This window comes from Megalobrama amblycephala, unplaced genomic scaffold, assembly GCF_018812025.1.
Source record: "Megalobrama amblycephala isolate DHTTF-2021 unplaced genomic scaffold, ASM1881202v1 scaffold230, whole genome shotgun sequence".
Classification (NCBI taxonomy): Eukaryota; Metazoa; Chordata; class Actinopteri; order Cypriniformes; family Xenocyprididae; genus Megalobrama; species Megalobrama amblycephala.
Genome location: NW_025953339.1, coordinates 400,278 through 412,283, shown reverse-complemented (window position 1 = coordinate 412,283; position 12,006 = coordinate 400,278). Strand labels below are relative to the sequence as shown.

Here is a 12,006-nt window from a genome sequence, read left to right as displayed (position 1 = left end):
ACTGTAGTTAGTGTGTAATGTTGCTGTTTGAGCATAAACAACATCTGCAAAGTTAGAATGCTCAAAGTTCAAAGCAAAGTGAGATATTTTCTTTTAAAGAATTCTCTGTTTAAGGACTGCAACAAACGGCTGGTAGGGACTACAACAAGCTTCTTCCCGGGTTGGTGGCATCACAAACCCTAAAATTTACATAAACCCTGCCCCCAAGAAGACGCAAAAAAAGGGGGTGAGGTCATGTTATTGCAATACAGTATAGACAGGTTTCTTGTATAGTATACAAACAATACTGGATGCTGTGCATTCAGGGGCAAAACCGCTAACAGGTGTTATGCCGAGTTCTGCATGCACCTAATGGGAGGTAACAGTCATTTATGCTGAGAAAAGAGGTGGATGCCAATCTCTACAGGTAGCCTACAACATCTGTTCTGCTGAATTATTTATCACCATTAATGAATCCCACAAAGAATATTATATAGTTTTTAAACAGTACTTGGAGGTACATGCAATTCTTGGCATGTAACGTTATGCAGAACTCGGCATAACACCTGTAGAAGATTGTAACATTAATCAACCATTGTAATTAATGTAGATTTTGCATTGTTTGTAAATTCTTGTTGACTCAATAATAAACTGCCATTTCAGAGTTGGATTTGTTTGTTTGTGTTTCATTTGCATATTAATATAAGACCTTAGCTAACAACAGTTGACTAGTAGCCTAAGTTATAACGTTAGTCATCAGGGGCACGTTCAAGCTCAAACCGGTGTGCAGCGTTTTGCTACGGTTTCCGTGTTGAACGACATGTTTCCTGGAAACGGTGTGCAACAGTGTGCAACAGGTTTGAGATACGTTTTCTCTTGTTTGGTGGGTGTGTCAAAAATGTTAGCCCAATCAGCATCAACATACATATAAACCATGCGGTATTAAAGAAACAGCTCGTAAATGTAATTAACATCAAAATAAATTCACAAGAGCAAGTATATTGTTTGCACATGTTTATTTACATTAATGGCAAAATAACTTAATAAGAGCACAAGTATAGAATGTGTGCTAGACACTGATTAATGTAACATAAAAATACTATGCTGGTTATCTTCAGGTTATTTTTTTGACTCTGCCTCTGTGGTTGTCCCGGTTAAGATGGCGGAACCTGCATTACGAGACTAACGAGAAAAAAATTGACAACATGTTCAACATTGACAGGGCTGTGTGTTTGTCATTTTTGGCACACAAAAAGTATTCTTGTCACTTTATAATATTAAGGTTGAACCACTGAATTCACATGAACTATTTTAAATATGTTTAAAGGGTCCGAATCATGATTCGGATCGTGTGTCAAACTGCCAAACGGCTGAAATCATGTGACTTTGGCGCTCCGAACAACAGATTCGACACGCTGATTCATTTATGCTCCGATGCTTCCTGAAGCAGTGTTTTGAAATCGGCCATCACTATAAGTCGTTATTTAGTTTTTTTTTGGGCGCACCAAAAATATTCTCGTCTTTTAATATTAATATTGAACCACTATACTCACATGAACTGATTTAAATATGTTTTAGTACATTAATGGATCTTGAGAGAGGAAATGTCATTGCTCCCTATGAAGGCCTCACGGTGCCATCGTATTTCAACTAAAATATCTTAATTTGTGTTCCGAAGATTAACAGAGGTCTTACGGTTGTGGAACGGCATGAGGGTAAGTAATAAATGACAGAATTTTCATTTTTGGGTGAACTAACCCTTTAAGTATCTTTCTGGGCATTGAAAAAGGGAGTGTTATTGCTGGATTTGCAGGCCTTACTGAGCCATCGGGATTTTATCAAAAATATCTTAATTTGTGTTCTGAAGATAAACAAAGGTCTTACGGGTGTGGAACGACATGAGGGTGAGTAATTAACAACATAATTTTCATTTTTGGGTGAACTAACCCTTTAATCGAAGCTGCTATGTGCTAACATGAGCTCCTGAAACTCCGCCCTCTTCTTGAGAGCAGCAGCTCATTTGCATTTAAAGGGACACACACAAAAACGGAGCGTTTCCACTCACCCTCAAAAAGTGACAAATTTAACACGATATAAAAAATGATCTGTAGGGTATTTTGAGCTAAAACTTCACATATACACTCTGGGGACATTAGATACTTCTTGTAAAAGTGGCATTATATGACCCCTTTAAGGCATTATTGCCTACATAAAAAGAAAACTGTGATTATGCTGATAATCATAGTACATTGTAAAGTATACTGAGTATACGTTGTGTCTGTTCAACTCTAAAAGCATGAATGCGCTACTGCTATCATACACATACACTTCCAGTTCATCTTCATCCATGATCTTCTTCCTCAACATCCCATATGACTACCTATGCAAGTAATAATTTTTAAATGAAAACATTTTATCTGACTATTTATCTTATCCTTGATTTTGAGAAAGAATTATTCCATACAGCCTATTTTCCAGTCATCATTTAGGAGTAAAAAATAGTCCAAATTTGGACTTCTCATAATATTCCAAATTATTAATAACAACAATCACACACATGATCAATTAAACATTTTTAATTAAAATTATTTGTTAAAAATAACAAAACTATGAAGCTTGTTTCCGCCACACAATATGAATGAATGAATGAATGAATGAATGAATGAATGAATGAATGAATTAGGTATTTGTGGCTTTTTATCTTACAATTCTGACTTTCTTCTCAGAACTGAAGATAAACAAATTAAAGATATACCTGTCACTTCAGAAGAAAAAAAAGTCAGAATTGTGAGATATAAAGTTAAACCTAGAAATGTGAAAATATAAAGTCATTACCTTTTATTTTTTACTCAGTGACAAAAAAGAAAAAATATTGTTGTTAAGCGACAAATGTAACTTACCCATTTTTAGTGAAGAGAACAGAAATGATTTATGCCTCTGTCTTTATCTCTGGTAAACACTCGTGCTGTTGTAATGTGTACTAGGCGGAAGGGAAAATAGTTCCTATCCTGTCAAACTATTCGTCGACATAGTACATTTTTTTTTATTTCGCCACTTGTGATATGCACCCATTTCATGATAAACAATTATTAAAATTACTAGAAATATCTAGTATCGATATCATTAAATGAGGATATATCCTCGAGTATTTACGTCAGTTTCAGTATTGCTATTTGAAGATCGATCCATCCGCCCATCCCTACTGAATTCGACACGCAGCTAACTTGCTCAAACGCGCCAGCTGCACTCTTCATGAACGTGAGCCTGTCTTAAACTTAAAAACAGTCTGCAAATTCTTTGGTAAGGATCAAACAAGACTTTGCTCTGTAAAAGCCTCGATAGTCAGCGTGGTTACTCAAAATGAAGGTTGTACTTCATTCTGACGCTGACTCGCGCCCTCAAAGTTGCTCAAACAGTGATGAGGACGGAACAAACAAGTTCTGCGACAATCAATATATCGTTGTCAAGCTCGAAGATGAAGATCCAGAAACTGAGATGGATCTAAGTATATTCGCTCCTGTCGAGTCCTCCGAGTGTGAGGAAGATGATGATGATGAACTCTCAGACTCATCCGCAGTTTCTACCTGGAGCAGAAACATCCGAGGGCGAGGTTTGGGTTTTTTGACCTAACGTTACATCTGATTATTTAAAATATTATACATCTCTGCCTGCCTGCCTGCCTTCCCCTCAAACCTAAAGACATTATAATACAAGGTTTTAAAGTAAGGAATTGCTTTATAGTAGTATATCTTCATTTTTTCCGAGCCATTTTCCAATAGTGTTCTGGTGCTTTTAGACCGCAGTAAAGATAGTTTGCGGTTCGATATTCAGATTTCTTTTGGCTATAAATACGCAGCGCGCTGTCATAGACATGCAAATAATACCGAATATCATTCTCCGTGATTTGTGAATTAAGGTGACGCTGTCCTTTGGGCCGAAATCAGTTTTTTTTTTCGTAGCGACTCTTAATTTTATAATGGATATAGCTCCAAATGTTGGACACTTAGAGGAATGAAACCGGTGTCATCTTCACCAGCTTGATCTGTGAATTTTTTCACAGCAAAGCTCTTGTCCGTAAACCCCTTGGTAAGTCCGCCAGTAAGGAATGTAAAAGAAAGGCGTTCTTCATGTTTAACATCTATTACCAATAAACACACAGACTGCTGGAATAAAAGAACATTGTTTTAGGTCGAGCTCGATTTGTGAAAACTTTCACAATAGCATTTTATCTCATGGCCATGTTTCTCTTTGCTCTGCCCCCCATTTTTTTTGTATAATATGGTGTATAATATATATAAAATTAATGACCTTATATATAAAAATATGTATGTATTTATAAGCCTTATAAATACATATATATATATATATATATATATAAACGTCACTAATATCACTATTTTGATCTGTGAAAACTTTCACAGTTCAGTACGGGTCAGCTAACAGTTCCCTGGGTCACCAACTTTAATCTGTGAAAACTTTCACAGGTCAGTTTTGGTAAGCTGACCCTTCCCTGGGTCAGTAATATCACTATTCTGATCTGTGAAAACGTTCACAGTTCGGTATGGGTCAGCTGACCCTTCCCTGGGTCACTAACTTTGCTATTCTGATCTGTGAAAACTTTCACAGTTAGGTACGGGTAAGCTGACTGTTCCCATGGTCAGTAACATCACTATTCTGATCTGTGAAAACTTTCACATTTACTAACGGGTCAGCTGACTGTTCCCATGGTCAGTAACATCACTATTCTGATCTGTGAAAACTTTCACTGTTGAGTTTTGGTCAGCTGACCCTTCCCTGGGTCACTAATATCGCTATTTTGATCTGTGAAAACTTTCACAGTTCAGTATGGATCAGCTGACCCTTCCCTGGGTCACTAACATGACTCTGGGATGGATTACCTCACCCGTACTGAACTGTGAAAGTTTTCACAGATCAGAATAGTGATGTACATGACCCAGGGAAGGGTCAGCTGACCCGTACTGAACTGTGAAAGTTTTCACAGACCAAAATAGTGATATTAGTGACGTTTTATATATATAAACACACATATATATATATATATATATATATATATATATATATATATATATATATATATATATATATATATAATATATATAAGGTCATTTTACAGCAAAGCAAAGAGAAACACGGCCACGAGATAAAATGCTATTGTGAAAGTTTTCACAAATCGAGCTCGACCTAAAACAGTGTTCTTTTATTCCAGCAGTCTGTGTGTTTATTGGTAATAGATGTTAAACATGAAGAACGCCTTTCTTTCACATTCCTTACTGGCGGACTTACCAAGGGGTTTACGGACAAGAGCTTTGCTGTGAAAAAATTCACAGATCAAGCTGGTGAAGATGACACCGGTTTCATTCCTATAAGTGTCCAACATTTGGAGCTATATCCATTATAAAATTAAGAGTCGCTTCGAAAAAAAAAAAAACTGATTTCGGCCCAAAGGACAGCGTCACCTTAATTCACAAATCACGGTGAATGATATTCGGTATTACTTGCATGTCTATGACAGCGCGCTGCGTATTTATAGCCAAAAGAAATCTGAATATCGAACCGCAAACTATCTTTACTGCGGTTGATTTTAGTACCTTTACGTTAAATGTGTTCTCCTCAAATTCACACAGGTTTAGTTCATCACATTAACTATGTCAAACAATAATGTTTAAAAAACACAAATAGTCCAGGTGATATGTGAAAATAATGTTCACTTTTTTTTATAAAAGCGTTAACCCTCTACTGCAGACATGTTGATGGCACATGAAAAAAAATATTCCACATCATTTTTTGGTTCATTTGGGAACATTTTATTGATTAAAAAAAAAAAAAAAAAATTGCCCCCACCCTCCCCCAACCCCAAAATATTTTTCCGTTGCCTCAGGGCAACGTTGTGCGACAATGGAACAGTCATAGAGAAAATTATCATCAAAATCAAAACATTTTTTAAAAAAAATTCAAGAAATCATAAAAAAGGGAAAATCACTTGAAAGACATTGATATCTTGAATTTGATACATGCATAGGTCTGTATCATGTAGTGTGCTATGCCATATAATGTACTTCATGTAATAAGATTTCACTCCGTACGAAACTCCAAAAAGCAGTTCTTCTCTGCTGTGACATACTGGTGTATGTTACAATTTTTGCACATCACTTTGGGTGTTCCTGCACACCCAGGTACCCTGCATCTTCCCTTCTTATAATACATTGTGGCCAATGAGAGGTACTGTCTAAAACCTCCTCGAAAAGAAAAACTGAATTTCTGAACATGCAAAATAAAAAAAACTTCATAAAACCTGACAAAAGGCTTCTCTACACCTTCATACACACACACACACACACACATATTTTTAATGTACAGTTCATGTCGTTTTAAATAAGATTACTAAAGCAAATAATATTGCCTTCTTCTCACACCATGTGCTCCTGTGACCATGTGTCAGAACAGGACGTCCCACCTTTAAATGGTGCTTGATATTGACTCCAACACCTTACTGAACTGTTCTTTGGTACTTTCTCGACCTTTCTAATTGGTTGTTATCATTTAAAGAAAAATTTACTAAACATAGGGCTAAAGAAAACTTTCCATTGCCTGAGGACAACGCTGTGCTGTAGAGGGTTAATTTTGGTACACTTGTCCAGTTTGGGGCCCTGAACATTTTGAGAAATGGAGCCATCGCAAAAACGCCTCGTATTTGCCATGGCAACCATTTTACTTTCTAGCATTACCAAATTATGTATTTTGTATCATATATCCTCAATCAAACATAACCCAGAAAAGGTAATGTCTACTCCTATGTTTTGATGGTCAAGGATTACAATGATACCATAAAACATCATAAACTGTTCAGGTGAATAGTTAATAGTGATGTAAGTGACGTGAGAAGGAAATAACAGTATCTGAGAACCGTTTTATGCAGTCTATGCTGAGAACCTAGGCTAGACTTTATAATATCATGTCTGTTGCATGCATGTTGTGTAGAGTTTCAAAAGCTTAATTCTTTTGTTCAGTAACCCTGACAATACAGTGACTTTAAAGAGTAGAATATTCAGTATGACCTTAGCAACATAGCTTAAAAAGATAAGAACTTTAAGCTCACTGAACTTTTTTCTGTAACATTAAATGTGGGCGTTATAAGCTAATTAATAAATGTTATTAGGTATTATTTGTTAATACACAAAAAACAATACATTTATCTCTTATTTGACATATCAATGTACTTGCCAAAGAAATGGCTGAAAATTGCAGAAATGTGTTGATTTCTGAAGGGGCCCCAAACACAAGTCTTTGGGTGTCTTTGTGTGAGGTCCTCTGAGACAGCATGCACATGATTGGGTGAAGTAACTTTTGCTAAAATAATGAGCAGCATAAAATATGATTTGCTCCCTTTAAGTTTGACTTCAAAGTTGAAAGTGGACTTAAAGGGTATATGGGCTTAATGGGTACACTTACCCTATATCAGGGATGGGCAACTCCGGTCCTGGAGGGCCAGTGTCCTGCAGAGTTTATCTCCATCCCTGATAAAAACTCACTTGCCTATAACTTTCTACTAATCCTAAAGACCTTGATTAGCTGGTTCAGGTGTGTTTGATTAGGGTTGGAGCTAAACTCTGCTGGGCAGTGGCCCTCCAGGACTGAAGTTGTCCATCCCTGCCCTATATCATTGTAATCCTTGACCATCAAAATATAGGGGTAGACATCACCTTTTCTCAGTTATTGTGTTTGATTCAGGAGATATGATACAAAAGACATGATTTGGTTATGGCAGAAAGATGGCTCCATTTCATAATTCATCAACTTGAGTTCATTAGCAATCGCTTGGCATAAATCCGCAATTTTCATTGATTGAGAATCACTTTGAAGCAGTCTGAAGCGCTGTTGCACGTTCTACAGGCTCGTACAACAGTGCTTCAGACTGCTTCAAAGTGATTCTCAATCAATGAAAATCGCGGATTGTGCGGATTGTGCGCCTTGTGACATTGCAACATGCAGCGCTCTTTGTGAAAACAGTTATGACGCACACATAACGAGCAGGTAGGAAACGCGTATTTTCCACTAGTTAATAGATCGCGGATGGTTTCATTATCTTGGGCGTATACAAAAGTATACAAGGATAAAAATAATAAAAGCATAAATGTCTCCAAATATACTTGGGCGGCTGTTAATAAACCTGGGCGGCCCTCCCAAGTAAAGTCTATGTGTGGGAAGCACTGATACATTTATTCAGTGACAGGGAAGTATTTAAAAATGTATTTTACTAATGTTTAATTAGAGCCCTGGTAGGATGGGTAGGTGTTAGTGGCTGGGGGTCCAGTCCGGTAGTTTTAAGCCTCAAGTCGGCTTGACTCTGGAGTTGTAGCTGGAGTCGAGCAGGAAGTTTGACCGGGTGTATCCCGGGAGCCAAGCCAATGGGAGCCAATGGGAGCCATTTCTGAAAATGTTCAGGGCCCCAAACTGTACAAATGTGCCAAATTTCATGCTTTTGTAAAAAAGTGAACATATCACCTGGACTAAAAGTGTCACACTTCCTATTCAATTCTATATTGTTTTATCACTTAGAACCCAACACATTTCTTTTAAATGTTTTCCTCAAACTCAAAGTATGTTTGTTTTAAATAAATGGCGTTTGGTTTCATATTTTCGGATCTAATGCAGTAACATTAAGTGTCTGTATGGACAAATTTGGGTCAGTTATATATTTTTCTTATAATTTCTGTCTCAGAAAACCAGGAGGATTCTGCAGCCCCTGATAAACAGTCTTCCAGGAGGAGTTTAAAAGGACACCATAAGAGCCGACAAACCTTTCTGGCTGAGCAGAGACAAAAACAGAGTCTTGACTGTAGTGTTGCAGACAGGGTATTGTGCCAGATACTCATATCATTACATTCTTAGGAATAGTTCACCCAAAAATTTGTCATCATTTATGGGTCATTCGGATCCTACGGAGACACTGTAATGGGAAAGAAATAGGAGATTGGAGGAAAATTATATTTCAATGCTTTTGCATTCTCTTCCAAAAGTATTGAGTTCTCCCAAGTAAATTTGTATTCACTTGCAAAAGTACTGAAATATAGTTTTTCCTCAGGGGAACACGAAATTGTTGCTAATGAACAAAATCATGGGTTCGATTCCCAGGGAATGCAAGAACTAGTGAAATGTAAATAGCTTTTGATAAAAGCATCTGACAAATGCAGAAATGTAAATTTACTCGAACTTATGCAGTTTCAAACCCATATCTGCTGTAGCTTAAATCAAATGGTGCCTTAGTACACCAGAGGTGATATCAAAATGATTGGTTTTTGCATGTAATAGTCACTGTTTTATTGTTTTGAATTGACCGTGGGTATGAATTAGATTTGAGAGAGAAAAATGTCAGTCTGTTCCCCAAATAAAGGTATTGTATGACTTCAGAAGTGGTGGAATATAGCACATAGGCTACTTATATTCTATTTTTATAATGCTTTTGTCTGTTTTTTTGTTTTGTTTTTTTTTTTGTGTGTGTGCTTGGCTGTAAAAGTCATCCTTTAACTTAGAGTATCAGATAAACAATGTTGTTCATGGCACTAATGATCATTCTCTTTTCAAAGAACATGAATGCTGGACTCCCTTCTGAGGAGCACACATTCCACCAAGCTGTGCCTCCGTCTGATTCAGCCAGAGGTCCTGTAGAGATGTCTGGACTGAACATGGCAGTCAGCCCTTTAGCTGCCATGGAGCCTCCAGTATTTCCAAATGCGCCAGTACAGGTTTATTGAGACTCATAAAAAGTGTTGATGTTGACACTAGTTAATTCAGTTTATACATGAACCCATTCAATGTATAAATTACCCAATTCACCAATACACTGTTACACAGGTAAAGGTCAGATTCCTTTTTCATTGATGTCCTAATTATTTTCTAAACTAGAGCAAATCTGTTGTCGGTGAGGATCAGCAGAATATACTGCTTGAGGTCCTGAACTACTGTAGGGTAAGAACTTCTGTTTTCAACTTTAAAACACATTCAGATGTCTGATCAGACTCAAGGTCTTGTTAAAAAAAACAGTTAAATGCATCTCATCTGTTTGTTTTTTCAGTTCCTCCATGCAGCAGTGCAGAGGCTTGAACAGAAGATTGACATACAGATGTCAAATGAGGTGCTGTATACCCTTTACCCTTAGTGATCCAGGGCTTATGTTTATGCATCAGTTATGTTTGTGCATGCATGTTAGACCAGAGTTTGAAGACCTCTGTGTTACGCCGGGTTCACACCGCAAGCGGCAGCAGAGCGGAAGCAGCGCGTTAGCAGCGCGTGACCGTGAACTGCAGCTGCAGAGACGCGCGAGTATTCACACTGGAAGCGTTTGTACAGCATCACAGCAGCGGCTCGAAGCTACATATAAAGTGAGCATTTCAGCTAGAAATTTGTTTTTATAATTGGTCATTGTTAAACTTGGCCGGGTTCACACCAGCACACATCAGCAGAGCGTTAGCAGTGCATATTTTTTTCGGCCCCCATGTTAACAGATGAGAGCATTCACACCGCACGCAGAGGCTGCGCGGCTGCACGGCAGCGCGTAGCAGGAGCAGAGCAGAAGCAGCAGTGCCGCGATCGTTTCGCGGCTGGGTCTATTTTTGCTGTGCTGCTGACGCTCAATTAAAGTGAAAGTACACCTTTGATGGACAAAATAAATATGATTTCACACAAAAAGTGCTCAAAATGTACAGAATAAGTATATCTAGTGTGTTTTAACAAGAATTGAAGTATGTCAGGAAAGAAAATTAATATTAAAAAATATTTATAGAAGATTTACTCATTTAAACTTGTTTTTAATTATTCAGTTTGGGTTAAAGTATGGTATATTATAAAAGACTAAACTAGCCAGAAAATATGATATATAAACATTATTTTAGTTATTACACAGACAGCAATCTTGCATACCCAAATGTTACGGATAAGGGTAACACCTGTTCCTGAAACGGAAGCTGGTCGCCCTTTAGGTGGCGTTCTAGGTTCTGTTGTGTCTGTGTTTGTTTTTGTGTTTTGCAGAGTCAAGCGACAGGTGTAACAGCCAGGTTGCCTATAATGAGTGGACTGATAAAAGGATCTGTCTTTCCAGAGAGCGTTGGATCTGTGCTTGGGTTCCTGATTTCATTTGGGCTTGATCTCTCTCCAGCACCAGTTTTTTGTTATTGTTATTTTTGTTTGTTAGTTTATTATGTGTTTCTTCTTTAAATAAATATATTTTTGAGTCAACTTGAGTTGAGCGTGGCCTCCCCGTTTTGTTACGCTGCCATGAGCCAGGTAGTATGTAACATGTGGGGGCTCGTCTCGGAGTAACTGAAAGAAATAATCAGTATTTTTGATCGGTCTTGATTTTGAGCAGATTTCAAAGCCGTGGGGAGAGCCGTGGTTCTTTCTTTTTCTTTTCTGGTGTTGGAGATAAGAGATCAAGTAAGTAAATTTATTATTATTGAATATTTGGTCTGGGGTAAGTTAGGCATTGTGTTGCTTGTGCTTGATTAATTGAAATGTGAATAGTAGGTTCACTTTGTAAGAGCTAAGTTAGCCCCGTGTTAGTTAAAGAGTGATTAGTGCTGTTTTTTATTTTAATTTTTTATTTTAGTTTTTTGTGTTGGATGTGTCGGACACGGGTAGACTGCTTGTGGTGGCAGTTGAGCTCCATGTGGGCACATTGAAGAGGTTAGGGTTTGAGTTTTAGTTAATTTTACGGGGGAACTTTTGAAATCAAAGTAAGCCTACTTTTTTCTAATAATAATAATAATAAAATGCTTTATCTTGTACTTTGCAACCTCTGCCATTATCCCATGAACTAAAAATAAAATGAAGAAAATAGGGTGATTTGATTGTTTTCATTAATTTCTAACTCTTTTTGTTGAAATCGAAAATATTTTATAATGGATAAGTTGGAGAGTTTTTTAGCGGCGCCTACGGAGGAAAAACTTGAAGGTCTCACAAAAGATCAATTGCGTAAAGCTAGTGTGCAATTTAATATTGAATTGGCTTTAC

At 37.3% G+C, this 12,006-nt stretch overlaps 1 protein-coding gene across 1 annotated transcript in view; it reads left to right on the top strand.

Moving 5' to 3' along the window:
- Positions 1 to 3,150: 3,150 nt before the first annotated feature.
- si:zfos-905g2.1 overlaps positions 3,151 to 12,006 on the top strand; it is a 33,855-nt gene continuing 24,999 nt past the window's right edge. Inside the window, exons 1-5 of the mRNA XM_048179529.1 lie at positions 3,151 to 3,589; positions 8,720 to 8,853; positions 9,585 to 9,743; positions 9,904 to 9,966; positions 10,073 to 10,132. Coding sequence (XP_048035486.1) covers positions 3,340 to 3,589; positions 8,720 to 8,853; positions 9,585 to 9,743; positions 9,904 to 9,966; positions 10,073 to 10,132 — 666 coding nt within the window. The 5' untranslated portion in view covers positions 3,151 to 3,339. The remainder of the gene's footprint in view (positions 3,590 to 8,719; positions 8,854 to 9,584; positions 9,744 to 9,903; positions 9,967 to 10,072; positions 10,133 to 12,006) is intronic.